This window comes from Achroia grisella, unplaced genomic scaffold (assembly GCF_030625045.1).
Source record: "Achroia grisella isolate CSIRO2021 unplaced genomic scaffold, CSIRO_AGI_Agris_v1 utg782, whole genome shotgun sequence".
Lineage (NCBI taxonomy): Eukaryota > Metazoa > Arthropoda > Insecta > Lepidoptera > Pyralidae > Achroia > Achroia grisella.
In genome coordinates this window covers 2,101,202-2,121,141 of record NW_026713022.1, presented here as the reverse complement: position 1 = coordinate 2,121,141, position 19,940 = coordinate 2,101,202, and the positions used below count along the sequence as shown (strand labels likewise).

The 19,940-nt window shown below is 31.9% G+C and overlaps 2 protein-coding genes across 2 annotated transcripts; one reads left to right on the top strand and one right to left on the bottom strand.

Moving 5' to 3' along the window:
* Window positions 1-177: 177 nt before the first annotated feature.
* Window positions 178-16,794, top strand: LOC131851212 (mitochondrial carrier protein Rim2). The gene is made up of 8 exons (XM_059201668.1): window positions 178-583; window positions 1,936-2,095; window positions 8,169-8,326; window positions 12,057-12,235; window positions 13,793-13,905; window positions 14,497-14,716; window positions 15,869-15,971; window positions 16,437-16,794. Exons 1-8 carry the CDS (start codon window positions 543-545, stop codon window positions 16,555-16,557), a joined length of 1,095 nt encoding a protein of 364 aa, XP_059057651.1. The 5' UTR covers window positions 178-542; the 3' UTR covers window positions 16,558-16,794.
* An 89-nt stretch (window positions 16,795-16,883) lies between these two features.
* LOC131851193 (guided entry of tail-anchored proteins factor 1-like) lies at window positions 16,884-19,846 on the bottom strand. The gene is made up of 2 exons (XM_059201647.1): window positions 19,556-19,846; window positions 16,884-19,126 (listed from the first exon to the last, which is right to left on the bottom strand). Exons 1-2 carry the CDS (start codon window positions 19,640-19,642, stop codon window positions 18,704-18,706), a joined length of 510 nt encoding a protein of 169 aa, XP_059057630.1. The 5' UTR covers window positions 19,643-19,846; the 3' UTR covers window positions 16,884-18,703.
* Between the last annotated feature and the right edge of the window lie 94 nt (window positions 19,847-19,940).

The window sequence follows — 19,940 nt, the reverse complement described above, 5'->3', positions numbered from 1 at the left end:
GGTTCTAAAAATATATGCACTGGACATCTTTTTCTAATATCATCAACAATAAGTTTAAAGTAATGCCTACTTTTTAGTATAATAACGCATAATTGACTTTTATGTTTTTAAAAACTTCAAATGTCAACGTGTGACTTATTATTGTACAGCACCACATTTATTAAGTCTGTTTTCTTCTGTGGTGTCGTACATTCATCACGTCACGTACGCATTTAATACTGTGTGCGTCGACTACGCGAGAACTTACATTAGTGTGTGTAAATTGTTACGAGACGTCTTATATGTCCGTTGTGTTCGTATGTACTCTCTTGAATTAATATTATTTTCAATATAAATTCACATATTAAATCAGTGATATTGCTCGAGATATTCAACTGTGACTTATATTAGTAATCACACAAATACTTGTTAATGAAACAATTGTATCAGCGTATTGACTCTAGTTGTTTTGATCAGTGCTATAAAAAGTGTTTGTGCATTTGTTTATTTATAGACAGTCGCAATTTGCAGTCATGTAATTATTCTGTTCCTTTGGCCGTACAATGTCTCAGAAGGATACAGCGATACATCTAGTAGCCGGCGGGTAAGTTTGCAGTGCATATCTATTTCGTTATCATTACCTTAAACTTTATCAAATAATGAATAACAGCATTGGCACATGTGGCGAGACGTTGTTTACGTTAATTCGCTGCCAGTCGGTACATTTTTTGACGCGACACTACCTACATTTCCTACTGTAGAACTATTCAGATTTATAATATTCATTTACATTCAAAGTTTTGATATTTTTATTACAATTAATAGAAGAATGACATGAATGTAAGTAGATACTGAATATTGTTAGAAATATATTAACTAGGTACTTCTTGCTCTCCACTACCAGAATAAAGTCATAGCCTAGTGTGGGGGTCATAGATAAAATGTTACATAAAGTTTTACAAAATAAAAGTTATTCTATTCTACTTCTATGTTGTGTTAAAAAGTTATTAAGTAAAAACATGATAAATGATTTCATATAACATGTTTTTAAATATGAATAGATTATTGTTGTATTGTTGATGATTTATACTGAAGTGATTATAGGTTCACAGTTATGTTTATTAATATTTATACAAACCATTTGAATACCTATATGAAAACATGATTCTAAATATACTTAATTTAAACACATATAGCTTGTTAGATATTGTTTCAAGCAACTTTTACTCAGTTTTATAAATTTGCCAACTTATTTTGTTGATAAGATTCTTATCTATTTTCATTGGAAAATTATAAAATTTAGAAGTTATTATTATATTAAATATATACTTAAATTATAAATTAGTTTAAGTATATATTTTTTAAATAAATGTTACAAGGTTTTTTTAATGGATGGTAATGGTATGATGCACTCTGTTGTGCTGATGCTATATGGACACCAGTGCAGGATGACAAAATGAGAGTGAACGTAAACCAATTCACTCTTCAATGTGAATTTACCACAAATTAATAACAAAAAAGGAAAGAGACCATGTGGATGAGATGGACCTGACTATCAATGTAGCATATCAATAGCAAAAATACTACTAGTTCTAATTACTCACAATCCCTACTTACTTTACTTTTAACATGTTAGATCACCAATTTTAATCCTTTATCCTGATGCCACATGTTTTTTTTCTCCTATAACCTATAGGAGAAAAAAAACAATGAATGTGATAATGTAGTCCTAAGAAAATATGGATTTCCTTAGGACTATATTGGCTATGGGGCCAGTAGTGACAGGGTAGTAATGTTGATGAATAATCTTCATGCCTATAAATATCACAGAATTTAAACAAAAAATATTTAATCTGTATAAATATTTTTAAAACAGCCATGTATGAGTCATATGTCTGTATCAAAAATATTTACATACTCTTTCTGTTTATCACTCAAGTTATATATTATGTATAGGGTTGCAGGGACAGCTGGAGCTGTTGTGACATGTCCATTGGAAGTTGTGAAGACTAGGCTACAGTCCTCGAAGGGTGTAGGAGTGCCACCATCACAACCTCCACCCTCTGACAGTGCTGCACATACTAGGAAAATCTGTTCAAAGATACCAAAACACCAGGTAATGCAATTGTATTATATTGTTGCTTTAGCTACGTAAATTTATAGATTTTTAAAGTGTGATTAAATCATAACAAATACTGTTCTCCTGGCAGTATAGTGAAGTTGGGTGTTCTTACCCGAAATTCAAAATGTCACTGCCCTAGTCATGAGGTTGCTATGTCAGTTTACAAAGACACTGGCAGCATGTAAATAAATATTGGCTATACAAATATCTACTACATAAGAGATTATTAATTGCAATCTCTTCATCCAAACTATTTTATGGAAGTGATGATTCATTGTTAGTATATACACAAACATTATATTGTTTTTAATAACACTGGAAAATATTGTCAAAAACATGCATAATATGATAGAACCAAAAATGTTGGATATCTATAAATAGTAGATATTATCACAATGCAAATACCCCCAATAATTTTGATAAGACTCTTTTTATCTTTTTGAGGGGTAAAGATTCTACTTTATAAATAAGTAGCTATAGTATTTTGTATAAGGCATATAATTATGATACTGTAGGTATAATCATGATAAAATTGAAATGCGCCATTTGATTGATTACATTTTCTAACCCATTCTGATAACACTATCGTTTATTAGGATACACAATATTTTAACATCGACTAGACACTCCCCTTATCTCCGCAGGTTAATTGTATCCTGATTGCTATTTTATGACTCTATTTTTATACTTAGAGCTTGCGTAAATAAGCAACCAATCTTGGAATGCAATATTCTTTTTGTATATTTTTAAAATTTTAAATAACATAACATTTCAATAGGTGTACATTTTTAGACGTTAGACCTTTTCCAAATTTCTAAATCTTTCTTATATTTTCATATAAATTAGGATACTTGCATCATTTTACAAACTTTTAGCATAAACTGAATAAAAATGTACTTTCAACGTAAATGTTTGAAGTAGATTTTCTAAAAAAGGTACTTGTGATATGTTACTCTATAGCTATTTATACGAGTACAAGGGGGCTTGTGAAATTCACCATGATGGAACGATGATATGGACGCCGCGTGTTTGCAAAAACTAATCAAATGCCGTGCTATATTATGTGGAAACTTAGACAGCTGACTGATACGCACTATTTGTAGATTGATAACTGTAGCGTTATGTACACATTATATTTTCTGAATAACATTAGTGTTCGATCAAAGATCATTTTTTGGCCGTTTCCAAAGTAGATTTGGTACAACAGATTACAAATGTCGGAAAATTGCTATTTTTTTACATTTCAAACAGATTTTGAAGAAATTTGTGTATTACTCATGTAGTTTAAAGCTATATACCTACTAGTTTTGTCCTAATTAAAATCGTATATTCTATTCGCAAAATCTTAAATTATGTTGTAATCATGTCGTAACATTCGACAAAAGTAATCCCCTTAGAGACCTATACCGCGTTTAAAGCGACATACCTACTTCACGCAAACCCATGTGCTGTATTATATATTACCATACACTTCCTGTGACATGTTTCACAATATATACAAAACTTACGTAAGCTCTCAAAATGTATAAAAAAAATTGTAAAAGCTTTAGATATTAAAAATTAAATATCTTAGAAAGTTTCAAACATTTAAATCGTTAATATAATTTTTGTTACGATATATTTGTATTAGAGTACATATGTCGGGGTAGTGACCTGAGGTTCGTAGTGTTCTATAAATCTGTTAGATGATGATCTAGTTTAACCTATATACCTACTAGCCATTATTCAGTATACACGATGAGTTGTAATAAGTTTACGAAGTCAATATCCTATGATACAGTTCATGAAATTCGCTTTGTGATGAATTTTTAAGCCTTTCACGTAGATAACTATGTGATCGCATATTCTACCATTTGATGATTCAGCGTTTTCTTAAATAATGTTGTTAATTTTTGACAATACTCATACTGTACGTATTGAATTTTACTACCTATCTTCACGTTAAACTCCCTTATGGGATAGGCTACAATGAGGTGTCCGAATCACAAAAGTTTATATGCCTTTATTTCATGCATTTCTTACTAAATGTTTATATTTCCGTATATATTTCCATTATAATATAAAACTGTTTGTTTTATATTATAATGGAACTTTTTGTACATCCAAATGATATTATTTTTGCCGCTCGGCGCCTTTTATCAGTCAACACAAACGCCAGATTATGTTAGAAGAACGTGGAAACTCTAAAAATAAAAGTTGTAAACAATTTTTTCCTTATTTATATCCTATTTTTAACGGAGTTGTTGAGCTAGTGACCTGCAATTGGCTTGCGTTCAAATGAATATTAGTACCCATTCTTCGTTGCCTAGGAATCCCGTAATCTTAAGTCACTGTGAAATCGATAAGCAACCCGTAAACAGTATTGATTATTATAAAAATAGCAAGAAGTACGCATTTTAAACAAAACGCCTATGTCTCTTTTACATAGTAGGTACTAAAAAGTTATCGTATTCTAATTAAAAAAATACAGTGTTATTTCGTAAAACGTAAACAAGATAATACGCAAAACAATTATAGCAATTTCATCTTTGTAATTTGTATTTATAACTAGACTAGACTATCGTGTGTGATACAATTAGCTTCATTAAAGCCCGATATTTCAATCTTCAGATGTAATTGTACTAATTAAAACCTGAGTTATAAATAGAATACTTGGGTCTATGTGGCGCCATATACGAACTAATCCAGCTATATAACGTAACAAGATACCATAGTTTCTATCAATTATACTAGTAAGTTGGTAAACTGTAGGATGACTTGAATGTATTTTTAATTTAGTATGGTTATACAAGTCGACTATAAGGGAAAAGTAAAAAATAGGCTGTATCAGTGTAGTGTCAATTTCATTCCAGCATGTAGTTGCAGCATGTAGCAACTGTCTATTGACGCCCATGTGGCTAAGTCCACTAACTTCCACATCCACTTCAGCCATATCTGTTAAACTTTAATGTAATGTAATAATGTTAACATAACTTAGACATCAGAATAACACATAGACAATAACTATAAAACATATTATGTAAATTAGAATATATTTAGCAAAATCGCAGTTTTCGTCTGTATGATTCTGCGATTCGTTTTATAAACCTTTGTAATCTTAATCCGGTGTTGCCATATTTTTTAAATGTCTTCTGTAAAGTATACATGATCTCCGTGTACTGTATGTATATCCGTGCGATTCGAGGTGGATCCGCTCTACATATTTCTAAACTTTATCGATTTTCATAAACTAATTTCAACTCGATACAAAAACAACTCGGAACAAACTAGATATGTGAATTAGTCGGGCGAGTGTTTGAATAATGGAAACTGTAAATATTGTGCTACCGAGACGGATATAAGTAGATATTTGCTGTTTGCTTCACATGTACATGTACCTACATGTTAGTGTATAATAAATAAGTATACTAGTGTTGAAACGGATTGGTTTCAATTTCAAACTGGTTAAAGTGTTGTTTTGAAAAATAAACAGCGAATGAGAAGTGCAAGTGTTATCATTATGACTAAAATATCTTAAAATCAATCTACAAGGTTTGATTAATATTTATGTTGATAAAATCAACAGTGCTGTATAGTGTGATTTTTTTATATTATTAGGAATGTCTGTCTGACGATCAAACTGATGGATACAGGCGAGTAAATTGCCATAATGAAATTTATTAAAAACAAACCTATTACTCGTATGAACGTGAACGTGAACATAACACTTGTATGTTACGTAGACCCGTAATATACAAGTGTTATGTTCATATTATATATTTATTACTAAAATTTGTTATACATCTTAGACTACTAAGATTATAAATATAGAGTATTATTAAATACATAATCTCATTGATACATGTGTGTGATAGTTGATCTAACTATAATTATCAGATTACATCTGGTCCATGACTTAATTTCTATTTAAGTATAAGAATTCTGTATACGTAAATACATTTCATAGGTATTTAAGCCTTCATGATCTCGACATGAACATTGCTCTCAAATTTATTGACACAAATACATATTATTGTTTTTATAAAGTAATTAAACTTTTTGCGCTCGAACAGTATTTGATTCTTTAATTGCAGGGGCCGGTATCAAACTAACATGAAACTATAAAAATATGCAAGTATTTAGGTTCTATCAGTCTAAGAAAGTCTTTATAATAATAGTAAGTTGGTATTTGCGATATTATATTGGTCATAGAGACATCCTTTTACAGTTCAAGGTAGTACATCAGAACAAAGTTACAATACAAGGTCATTACAAATTAAGACAGATGCGCAATGGCAGGTTGAAATTCCTATCCATCTGCAGTGCTCAGTACAACTGTAGGCATGTCAGAAACAATGAATTACATTGTAGAGTCATTGATTTATAATAAAACCCTACAGGCTACGAAATTAGAATTAACTTTAGGTATTATTATTTTTATGACATTGAAAGTTATTATCTGATGCTCTATATTCTTAACATTATACAATAAGTCGAGTATTTTTAAGTAAATAATAATAAATATAAATAAAAAGTAAAGTGTGCACGCTGTTGAGCATACAGTAAGCGAAAATCTCCAGATAGAATTGCAATTGATGTAGGTACTAATCATGTCATCCAAATTGAGTAAATCGGCGGCTTTACGGTATTAGACTCTTTGCCTTTCCTATAAGGATAAATAAAACAATGTAGTAAATCGAATACAGTCAATTTTTAGATTATTTTCACTTAAAATGTTAAGAGTATGCAGTTTAAAGTGATGTAATAAGCTTTATTTACCACATACAGATATATATAGAACACATCTAAGAACAATATAGTCCTGAGGATATCGTAACTTGCAACTTGTCAGGTGTTGCTAAACAGAATATATGCACTTGGTTAATTCTTGACAATAAACACTAAATACACACATTATATTGTCACAACAACATAATGATGGACAGTGTATGTTAAACTAGTACTTACTAACTACAATGGCGCAATTCAATTCTAATTGAAGGTAATTTCGCGATAAGACGTTTCATTCATACGTATTACCGTAGAAACAGCAATTTTTATCTGTAGCATTACCAGTTATATAATATTCTGTAATTTAAGTACTAAATACAAAAATAGACTTTGTATATCATAGTTTACTTTCTTCAGTGTTTTTGTGAGATAAATGCCTAAAAATAGAGTTAAATTGTTAATAAGACTCTTATACATCTAGATGTTATTTTTATGTATATATTTATAGGTACGTCTCAGTGAAATCATACTGTTTATAAAGTCTATTACTTTTATTAGATTGTGGGGCTTCGCTAATTTGCTATCATTTAGTACGGATGAGTAGGCACCTACACAGACAAAATAATGTAATTCTGTAGTGCCTTCTCCTAAATCTATCTCTAAAAGTAACTTTTATAATTTGGTATTTTAGCGCAAATATAATGTCCAGAACATTATATTTATCTAAATATGAGGTATTTCTCAGATGTAACTAGCACTGAAACACTCTTTGAAATAATGTTTCCTTTTAATTATTATGCAATAAACTTTTTAATAAATTTAGGTTCGCGTCAATGTACTTACTTAAGTATATAATTTAATAATAAGAGCATGTTACAAAAATACTAAAAGTATGGTATGTACATCTTTAAAGCGCTACATTTCGCTTTATTTGAAGGGATGCTGTATTTTAATATTGTCAAATTAACCGTTTAGTCAACTGCCTTATTAAGGAAACTTTTAGAGTGTATCTTTAAATTTATCAGTTCCATAATGTTGTTCAAAATAATTGCTAAAGTGATGGATCTATACGGGTAATTTTGACACGATAACAGCCTAGCAACAGTTGACCGATGTAACAGATTGCTAAGCTGGTCCATATAAATATTAGTATGACGAAATCTGTAATTGTTATGTAGAAAATTGTTTTGTCAGTGAAATTACACGGTACGGCAGTATGATGACATCTTGGTCATCGAATGGCAACACACGAGTGTTACCACGGGCTTTGCATGGCGCATTAGATGGCCTGTCAGCTTGTTTCGTAAAGAAGTAATTGGCCGTGTAAACGATCCTTAATATTGGCCATATAATGCAGGAGGCCAAATGGGGCTACAGACGCACAATGGGTGCAATGTTCGCGTACAGCAAGCAAGCAGATCGTATGCTGATGTCGTACAATTGTCAGGTACAGCAGTACACGAGAGCTAGCCACGCCAGGACCACGAGAGGGATGAGTCTGATTCAGTGCATAAGGTCAGTAAACTACACTTAATTTAATTTTAAAGTAGAGTACTACAAAATTGAAGTCAAATGAAGTTAAGATAAAAAAGATCACGAGTGACCTAGTTCAATGGAACTGTTTTATTTCAATTTCTCTCAAAATCCGATTACATAGCGTGTTGTATAGACGTCTGCTTTATGTCGAATTGGAGAGACTGTAGAAAAGCCCCATCTCTGTCGTTCAGTGATGATGACTATGTTTGGTATCTAGGTATAAAATATGCCTAGACACTAAATATAATCAATCATATTATGCCGTAATGTAAAATAATAAAAATACAATATCGTATATCGAATATTCCCTGATTTTGTATTATGTAAAGTTTATATGTATTATGTTATTTACCGATATCTTCGCCAATTTTGTATCTCTTTTGCAACCTGTTTTATTTATTTTTATAATTTTTGACAGGTACAAAATCTTAATGCAAAACCGGTCACCTGTTATTTCAAGTACTACAAGTACTCGTACCTATTTTTGTCATTCGATTCTCTGTGACGCTTATTTGGGTCAAGGTTTAAACAGTTATACATATAGATCATTTTTAAAACATTAACGACACGGAACTGTCATTCAATAATCATAACTTCTATACTTTTGCATGCTGCATGCTACCAGATTTTTATAAAGATTTTACGTTTTGGGTCCACGGACAATAATTTTGATGAGGCGGTATTCATTTTAATCGTGAAATTTATTTTTTAAAATTATAATAATTATATATGTAATCATTATAAATATATGCATACTTATACTTGAGTATATCTATACATTTATAATTTAATAAAAACGTTTTTTGAATTTGCTATATTTCGGTTGAATACAACGTAGGGCATCAAACTTTGTCTTTGTCGATTTAAAATTTAAATAGGCACAATTTTTTTTTATAACGGCCAGATTGAACTCGCGGCCTTCGAAGTATTATGAGTCGGACAGTAAACAACTAGCCATGACGCTCTCTTCTGTTTCATATCGTAACATAACAACATTAGTGTTATAAAGTGATGTTCACACAGCCCTGGTTTTTTTATTGGACGGTGATGGCATGGCGCTGGTTGCGTTCAGGATATAACTTAGCGGGGCACCAGTGGAGGATTATGGGATGAGGATGCAGTCAGGTCAGTTAACCCATCGTGGCGCACTCACCAGTATCCACATTCAGAAGTATCCACGACGGTTTCCAGGGAGAACCGCGTGGAGGTTACCTGATGATTAGGTAAAAAATCCTTCCTCCCTTATCTCCAAGTTCCGAGAGGGACTTACAAACTACGGAGTGTTCGGTGTTAGGCCATGATAGAGTCATACATTACGGCTACTGATCTAAAAAAAATCCAATATGCATATGTATATACATGGCAGTACTTTTGTTGATTCTAAAAAATATACTATTGCGGGTCACTATGTCCTCTTATTAACAATCGCATAGACTCTAGTGCCTCCATTCCTACCAATGTCATCCGATCTTCACGTAGTTCTCACTAGAAAACATAAAAAAATATCTCTATTGCGTACAGATAACAAATAAAGATCAAAAACAGTATCTTAAAAAAGTGAATTACAAAAGGCGGTCTTATCGTTGTAAACAATCGCTTGCAGACAACCTGGATACCACATCTATCAACCAGACAGATAAGCGTAGAGATGCAAAAGGTGGTGATGCACAAGATGGTGAATTCATCACGACTGAAAGAGCTGACTTCATCTTAATCCTATCTTCCTGTACTGGTCAGCGCAAAACCACAAGCGGGTGCAATTTTTCGTACTGAGTCTAAAAAATTAGGGGTTCTAATCTATGAGCCTAAAAAAATAGGGATTCTAATCTATGAGCCTAAAAAATTAGGGGCTCTAATCTAATAGTATGTGCATGGCGCTAAATAGTTTGTTACTAATTTATTAGAGATTCAAATGCAGTGTGCGTGTTTACAAGTATAGTAGTTGGTGTATTGACATTTTGGCTTTCAGCCATCGCGTGCATGTAATCATTACTAACGTACATATAGCTCGATACGCTCGTACACTATCTAGTTTTAATAAACTGATGCGAGGATGGAATTATCAGGAATGGGTACGTACGTCACACATTAAGGGGAGTCGAAAAGTGTGATATAAAATGGAGGAGGCTTGGAGGTCACAAAGTTCGCGTAAAGAAATCATGAAATGTAAGACCCCTCCTAGTCTACGAAGATGGGGGGCTTCTACTCCTCCTAAGTTTGTCTATGCTATAGCTATGAAAATGTGATCAGCGGTGACATGCGGATACCGAAATTGGTGTAACGTAATTAATGTATGGCCGTATGGCCCCTAACTAGCAAAGCAAAATGTCTTGCAGTGTTAGTAATCGTATAGTTAACTGGGCTTACCATCGTCTGCTTTTTTTTTTTGAGATAAAAGATCTACAATTTGTCTTAATGTTTTATTCTTTATTTTACACACATTTTATTACGATTCGATCGGTTGTTTCGTCGTAAAAAAAGTAATAAACAAGCAGACAGGCACACTTCTGATGTTATAGTATTAGGTTATCTTTCCTTATCGTTAATATCTCCTTACGAAGTTTGTCAGTGATTTTCGATTAGATCTTGTTTTTTTTCTTGTGATGAAATTAGAATGTCGGTCTCGTCTCGGGTAATCGTATACGCTGTAAGGATGCCAGTGATGATTGAGGTGAAAAGGATGAAAGCAGCTTTAGCCAATCATGACAATTAACCCTCATTTACCATGAGTAGAGACACTCCGTAGATGACAAAATAAATAGTAGTAGTAGACAAAACAAAACCTGGACTATAACAAATAGTGAACTTTGAAAATAGTGTTAAAATAAAATTTCATATAATTGTATAAGCAATGTAAGAATTCATAATGTAACAATACTACACAATGTAATGTAAACTAAACTGTGCAATTAGTAGTAATATAAGATTTATATAATTGTATATGCATATTGGTAAATGTAACTGGCTCCTAGGAAAAGAAAAAAAAAAGACAACAATAATATAATACTATAAACACACAAAAAAAAAAAATTAATAAATATAGGTGAGACTGCATGTTGTCAACTCACCCGGCTGGCCGACGGATAAGGTCTGGTATTAAAAAACCAAACAAAAATTAAATTAACGAGGACTCCTATATATTATCAATATTTGGCGAAGACTTCGTGTAACAATCTTTTTTAAGTCATAGCGTAAAATTGAATTCTAATAACGACACTCGTCCTTTTTAAAGTCGGTTGAAAATTCTCCATCGACAAATAGAAGTAGTAAAAACCGCTTTAAACTAATTTATTTATCACAAGTATACGCTAATAGATAAGAAATATAATGCGCTCAGTGGTGGGCATGAGAGTTATGCGTGTACCCGATTTCCAGTTGGACCTGGCGTCTGTATAATTATTTTTAGATTCGCAGTTCTCACCAATATTGGCTAAATCGATTGCATATCAGAGTATGCGCACAATAACCAAAATGTACCAACACTGGTATATTTTAAGAAAAATACACTTTAAAACTCCCCCACACCCCAAAGGTCACTATTTCTCAAAGATATCATTAAATGAAATCCAATGTTATCATGTATATTTAGTTCCATGTTGATATTCAATAAGCATTCATTGTTTAACTGATACTATTTACGTCATAAATGTTCGAGGTTAACTCCAAAATGTAAATACGATTAAAACTAACCTTGCTCTTAACTTTTCAGACATATTGTCCAAACCGAGGGAACTAAGGCCTTATTCAAAGGTTTAGGGCCGAATATAGTGGGAGTTGCTCCTTCGAGGGCTATTTATTTCTGCACATATTCACAAGCTAAGGCCATTTTAAATCAGAATATACCGCCTGATACACCTGTGGTGCATCTATCCGCGGCCAGTGCTGCAGGTAATTTATTTTTTTAAATTAATATTATAAAAAGGTATTAAAGGTATTAAATAAAAGGTCACCATTGATAAACCATCGCAAACCATGACTACACCATAAACACCAACTCTGGATTATCCAGCAAATAACGCGACATTAATGCTATATTTATTAAATATATATGTATATCTTCATTCATGTGGGGGGCCTACTGATAAGCCAAATTTACCGTCAGTTCGGAGTGTACTTTGAACCGTTAACTAACAAGAAATTCGGCTATAACTCTCTATGAATAACATCAGTCACTCATAAAAGTAATTTTTTATAACTATCTCTCCATCACTGTCCATAGTAGAAATAGTACAGAGTACTGCTCTACTTTACTGACTCACCAGACAAATTACTTACTATTATATTTTGTTTTATGTTATCGTAACCTCAGTTTGCATCAAAGACACGTGTTTGCGATATGCATTTAAATGCAACATTTGCATGGCATCTGCTCAATAATAATGTGACTTAGCAACATTAGTACTTTTTTATTTTATTAAGACGTTTAGGCTATTGCAAAGTGTTTTAGATCTGTACCACTGCGAGCTGCGGAGATCTATTGCGCTAGCCCATTAGTAGTTTACAAAAAATATTATTGTCAATGATTATACAAGTATGGTAATAACAAGTAATTGAATTGTCAGTATTAATATTTGGTACACACGCACATTACATACAATAAAAAACATATTGATTGCTGTTGAACATGGCATATATATGACAAAACTATTATTGGAGGACCTTATGAACGTAACAGAACCTAAGGCAATAGCTATTGGATTTTTTTTTTTCTAAAAAAAAATATTTATAAAATCGTACCCAGTCAATGTTTATGATTTTAATAATTGACGGCTTAACCGATTTAGTGTTTATGTGTAGTAGAAACGCAGCATGCTTTGACTCAGTACTTGACTAGTAATTTCACTGCCATATTCCACTTTCAAAGCACATGTAACCAATCTGCTTTGTGGTAGACATGATTTAGACAACTTCGTACAAAGTCCCTCTGATAAGGATATTTGTCACTTTCACCTACTTTAAAAAGTAAACAATAACAATTTTGTATTGTTCATAAATTACGATAACAAAATTATATCACCTAAATCTATCTATATATCACTTATATAGTCGTGTATTTTATACAAAAAACAAACAAACAACTTCACGTCCAAACGTAAGTGGCAACTATCGGCTATATTACTATATACACAAGCAGCATCACGGTTTTCGCGCCATCAGGAGGCACCGTTTTACTCATGCATTGCCATTACGATGAACGAAGGTGTGATTTCACTGCCGTATACCCCATCAGTTGAAACAGATTACTACTTGCGAGCAGAACAGCAAGCTACTTGGCGACTTAAATATGTGATATAGAGTTAGAACATATGTAAACGATTTGATACAAAGTCAAAATATATAGGTAAAAGTGAAGAAAGAATGGTTTTACTTTGTACGAGAGTACGACTATAGCATATTATACTATTTATATTATATATATAGTAATGTAAAAATTATTTATTCCAGGGTTTGTATCCTGTACTATGACTAATCCTATATGGTTTGTCAAGACTCGGCTGCAGTTGGATGGGCAAAACATGACGGCTTTGCAATGTATCAAAAAAATATACTCCAAAACGGTATGATATTTAGTATAACATATAGTACACGTCGACATTATAAAATAAATATTACATTACCTGATTTTTATCAAATCCATATTATATACATACCTAAGATTCGACACAAGCAGTACAAAATATTCAAGTAAAAGTTAGTCAACCTTCTTCAAGATTTAAGTAGACGCGACAGCAGTAATTATTCAAGAGCTTAAAGACAATAAATAATATTTGTTTCTATGGAAATGCAAACACGTTGATTCGGTTCGACAATTTCCACTGTTAATAATTTCCATTAGATATGGCCTTAGCGGAAATTACTCCGGAGAATAAAAAATAGTCGCCTAAATGCATGAGAGAAAAATACAGCACCAGACAAAAAATACAATGTAACATGTATGCCATTCGTGCTTTGTGATTTCTAAAATAAATAACTGTTATAGTCTGTAATTTCACTGCTACACACTTTAAAGCAAAATTGGTTGAATAGGCAAGACATTATGATACACACAAATTATAATTTAGTATGGACTAATAACAGCTAGTGATCCAAGGTTCAATTAGTTCTTCAAAACGCAACTCGCTTCAATGTGTTTTTATTTTCTTTTCCAGGGTATAAAAGGCTTCTACAAAGGTATCACAGCTTCATATATGGGAATTAGTGAGACTGTAGTACACTTCGTGCTATACGAGGGTGTTAAGGCGAGACTGATGGCAGCGAGGAGTGTAGACGGCGTCCCAAGCGACCAGCGCTCCCCAAGAGACTTTCTTGAGTTCATGGGAGCTGGTGCCTTCTCAAAGACAGTGGCGTCATGTATTGCATATCCACATGGTAAGAACTATGATTGTATGATTGTGAATTTTCTGATCTTATATATTTCAGAAGAGATGAATACAAATGTTTGTACCTTGCGAGGATGAAACCTGCGACTATCGGAAGTAAGCTGTGTACTAAATCGCTAGACCACCAAGGCCTTGTAATATAAATATAATATTTCGTGATTAATAGGAAAAGCTAACGCTGACATTGTTATTAATTATATATAATCTTGATTATATTTTAGAAGGACAGTACAAATATGTATTGGTCCGAAATAAATATTGAACATAGACTCCAGAGTAAATCTGCAGGCTGACTGTTATTATTACTTTAAACCATAACAATCATTTTGATTGCCTGTATGGAAGCTAGAGTCCTAAATAAATAATTGCCTTAGATTTTTTATATGGCGATATATATTTGTCTAGTCTAATTAGTTTTAGTACTATACACAGTGCGAATAGGATTGTTAGTAACAGAGACTAGTGGCCTATTGCTAGGAATAAACTGTATTTTTGTACTATTTTATCCTTATCTTTGTTTATTATAAATTATAAATACAGCAAAAAAAGTGGGTTATAAAACCACTTCGTTTTTCTGTTTGTGATATTTTTTTTCTAGTCCCAGAAATTAGAATCATGTCTGTCTGTCATCAACGAATCTTTGATTTGGCTCAAGTAATATTGACGACTGAAATTCTTTCGGTCTGCCAATCGTGAAGGACGCTTTGTAATTTCAGAACAATATCATGTTGCTTTCTTGGATTGCTATGTAAACTTTGAATGATAGTGATATCTTCTTTCTCACTTTCTTACGAATTGATATTCCTTGACTTACGTTAATACCCCAATATGGATATTATTTACTGTAGGTAACATAACATCATTCAATTGTTATGTATTCTCAAATATGTACGGCCTCGGTGCTTCGGTAGTCTAGCAGTTCAGCACACCACCTTCTCACGTATTCCTTTCCAGAACTATACAAACATTTTTGTTCATAAATATGATTGTTTGTTGTTATTTACAAAAAAATATTTAAATATTTTTATCAAATAGTTAGTACCCACAGTACACTAGTTTGAAACTATCGGGCAATGTGTAAATTGTCATGAGTTATAATTATTAAGTAATCAAAATATTTATGTTAAGCATATTGTTGTAGAAGTAGCAAGAACACGACTGAGGGAAGAAGGTGATAAGTATCGAAAATTCTGGGAGACATTACACACAGTTTGGAAGGAAGAAGGATACAGGGGTGTATATAGGTAACTTATATAATATATAGAATCTTCACTCATTTCGCTTAGGCATGTATTAATATTTTAGTTAGTACACTATGGATGTTATTGCATGGTTGCTTTATTGTTCATTTTCAGATAAAATATAGCTGTGCCTGGCCTTGTGATACATTTTAATGTTAAATTTTATTACAATCCGTTCAGTTGCTTAGTCGTGAAAAAATAACGGACAGGCACACTTTCCAATTTATATTAGTATATATGGATAAATATATGATTCAGTAAAAAATATGTTTTAATTATATATGTAACTCATTGGCACTATGTTTAATTTAATAAAGTTCAATGTCTCCTTGATGCATTTAATTATGACAATTGATAGAAATATAGGACTATGTGGGCTTAAATTTAGGTAGTTCAGTATTTCAATCTTTATCTGATATTAACTCAAATAGGACCTCATGTGGTTTTTAAATTTTTATTTTATTACAGGGGCTTAGGCACTCAACTGGTTCGCCAAATACCAAATACAGCGATCATGATGTCGACATATGAAGCTGTTGTGTATCTCCTAACGACACATTTCAATAGTTCCTTCTATGAGAACACCTAGCAATCGACTGCAGCCGCGTAGGTCCCGGAGCGACATAATGCCTGAACCCAGAATCGTAGTCTAGAGGTTTGCAATCGACGAGATTCGAGAGCCGATTTTGTATGAGTACGGTAACAGTGACGTCTCAATTAATTATTATATCGTTGTTTATTTAGATGATGCCAGTTTTGGAGCCAAAATCTTGACGCCAGTGTACGTAGGCACATAACAAAAGTTCTAAGCGCATTCTATGTCACTTTATGCAAGGAATTTTAAGTCTATATTTAAGCGTAAGTGGTATCCGCTTACGTCTTGCGATCCTCCGTACCACGAAAACGAAATATGACGTTAAAAACCAAGCCTTCCTATCAGAGATGTGATGGTGACGTGATTTTTGGCCTTCCAATATTGTCACTGTTTAAATTGAACATAGCGTCGATTTTTTCGCTTGATTAGAAAACGTTGTGCCACATTATGTGACTGATTTTATATTAAAATATGTTTGTTATAGTTTTATGGTCTTCAGGTAATGTAGACATCTCGAAATATTTACAGTGGTTAACAGAATTTAGATGCACGTTATGGTATGTTAGGCTGAAAACAGTACTTAATAATTATACATACAATAGAAACAGCAAAATACACATTTTTACGAAACTATATTGACGTGGATAGTGTACTTAGGTTAACATTTTTAATTACATATGTACATTGGATTGCTTTTGTTATTGTCATTGGTATGGCTTTAATTTTTTTAATATCAATGTGTTGCATAAATAAATATAGACTTGTTGGCGAGGTGACATAATTATGGCATGACTGTATCTATTACTTTCATTGTATGAGTTCATCAAAGTGGCCTACAGTACACAAATTCTTAATAGCATTGATATCACGAATATTAACTACAAAAAGCTGTAAAAATAGTATAATAAAAACAGTTTGTTTTTAGCGCACAGTTGAGAATTTAGAAATAGGCATATAGGAATATAAAATTTATATTGTTAAACTTGCAATTGAAATACCAAATTGAAACTTGAGACAAATGCCTTCATTTTAATTACACAAAATATAATACATGGTTATTTGGACTATTTTTTCCTAATAATCCGCCTAATAGCCACATCTAGTAGTCATTTGTAGTCATAGTTCTAGTCTCATTTGAATATATTATAAATATTAGGAGTCGTTATTGTATTTGCATCTCTATCAAGTGGCATTATATTACTACATGTTTACAAGATTATATTACCAAAAAAATTGTAACTAAACGAAAATTGTGTTTTTGTTAAAATGGTTGGAAGAATTAGAATGAACTTTCACATTCACAGGTTATATATTCTTATAAAAATGTCGCAATTTCCAAAGGGGTAATTTAAATACACCGTCTACAACTGTTAATTTGTTTATTAATATAATATTAGATGGTGTCTACAAATGTACATGTGGATGAAATTGCAGATACTGCTAGTATTAGAATAAAGTAATGTCACTCCTAACAAAACATTGACAAGCAAAAATCGATTTACTGAACTACTCCTACACGGTTTAAGTTACATTATTTTAATTGTTTAAAATCTTTTGTCTATTCATATTGAAACTATGTTGTTACATGGAATTCATTTTATTCCTATATTTGTGTGAGTACTTTGTGGCCATAATTATATTAATTGTTTAATGTGCACACAATGTGAAGTGTTGCTCAGTTGCTATTCTTTAATCATGTTTATAATTCCAGTCCTTTAGCACATGTAGAAAGTTGGAAGCTGTGATATAGTACTTGTAAATATTAGTGTGATGATGATAATGTTAAAACACATAAACACATTTATATAACTCTTTAATGTCGTTACACACAATTTAGTTAAAGTATTATTTTTCTTGCTTTTTATATTCAGTCGATGATTTTATAATTATTAATGTTGTTCAATAGAAAATGCAACAAATTGCCATTGGAATTGTTACTGTTGTTGTATGAAGACAAAAATTGATTATTACAAATTATGGATAACAAAATATAGCTCTACAGATATATAAATTGTTAAAATATTTTTAAGGTCAGATGTAGACTGAGTATAAAATACTATCAATTTTGTTTATCAATAAATGGTCAAAATGAGTCAATTGTTTACTTTCTTCTCCTATTAGTTAATAGAATTAAAATAAATTAAGAAAGTACAGGTTTCAACAAGGTCCTTATAGAAAAGTTTGATATTATTACCCACATATGTGTGGAAATAGCATTGGGCATGCTACTCGGATATCTAAGAAAAGTGGTCAATGGGAACAAGTCACCTTTTAAGGCTACAATGGGCTCTTGTCGGAACCAAATAACTGATACAATCATGAGTAGTGCAACAACAACTTGAAAAACAATCTGTACAGAACTTTTAATAGCAAAACTTTTGCTCATTCGTGATTGTGAATCATCTTTCAGTTGTGTTTCCAATTTGTTTATTCTACGTTGAATTTTGGAATATGCTGCAAACTCTTCTTTCATTGATATAGTTTTCTGCATTGATTTAAGCTTCTGTATTTCAGTCCATGCTGTGCGTTCTTCATTTGATGGTCTGATGAAGCAAACTATAATCTGAAATAAAAGAAGTTATATAGAATATTACTAAATAATTTATCTGGGAGCATTTTTTAGATGTTGATAATGGAAAGGTGTACCGCCTGCACTAACGGAACTGAATATTTAATGCTGGCATACTATCTTTCTCTTCCATTGATCACTGTCAGCCGTTGCACATACAGGGTTAAGCCTGATATACAATGATAAATGTTTCTGGATCGTTGTCTCCAGCTATCGAAACTATAGATCTTTAATATTACGTTCTTATTACTGTGAGAGACCAATGAAACTAGACCGGCCATATAAAATTAATAGCATTAAAATTCGTATAAAGTTGCATATTAACCTCCCTTGGTCGACTGTTTTTATGTACTTCTTTCATGAAGAAATAATTACTGATTATTATAATATTATACACTTACTTATTAATAATATGACACTTACTGGTTTTACTAGATGGGGTACCAGAGCACTTATAGAGCAAAGAATAATGAAGTAAATCATTAGGAATCCATTTATAACTTCCAACATGATTAGATATCAGTTTTTCTCCTTCAAAAACAAAATTATACCTAATTGAAAAATACTAAAGCGAAATAACTCATCTGTGATTACGCCACATAGTTAAATCTATTTTATTGTGATATTTATATTTTATTTTTTTAATTATGTTTACCAATAAAATTAAATATAAAAATTTATCAATAATAAACCAAAATACAGCACAGATCAGAAAAACACTATAAAGTTACCTAAAATTAATACAGAGTCAGTCAGTGTCATACAAATTTACGTCATTCGTCAACTCAAATGAAACGTCAAAATGTTT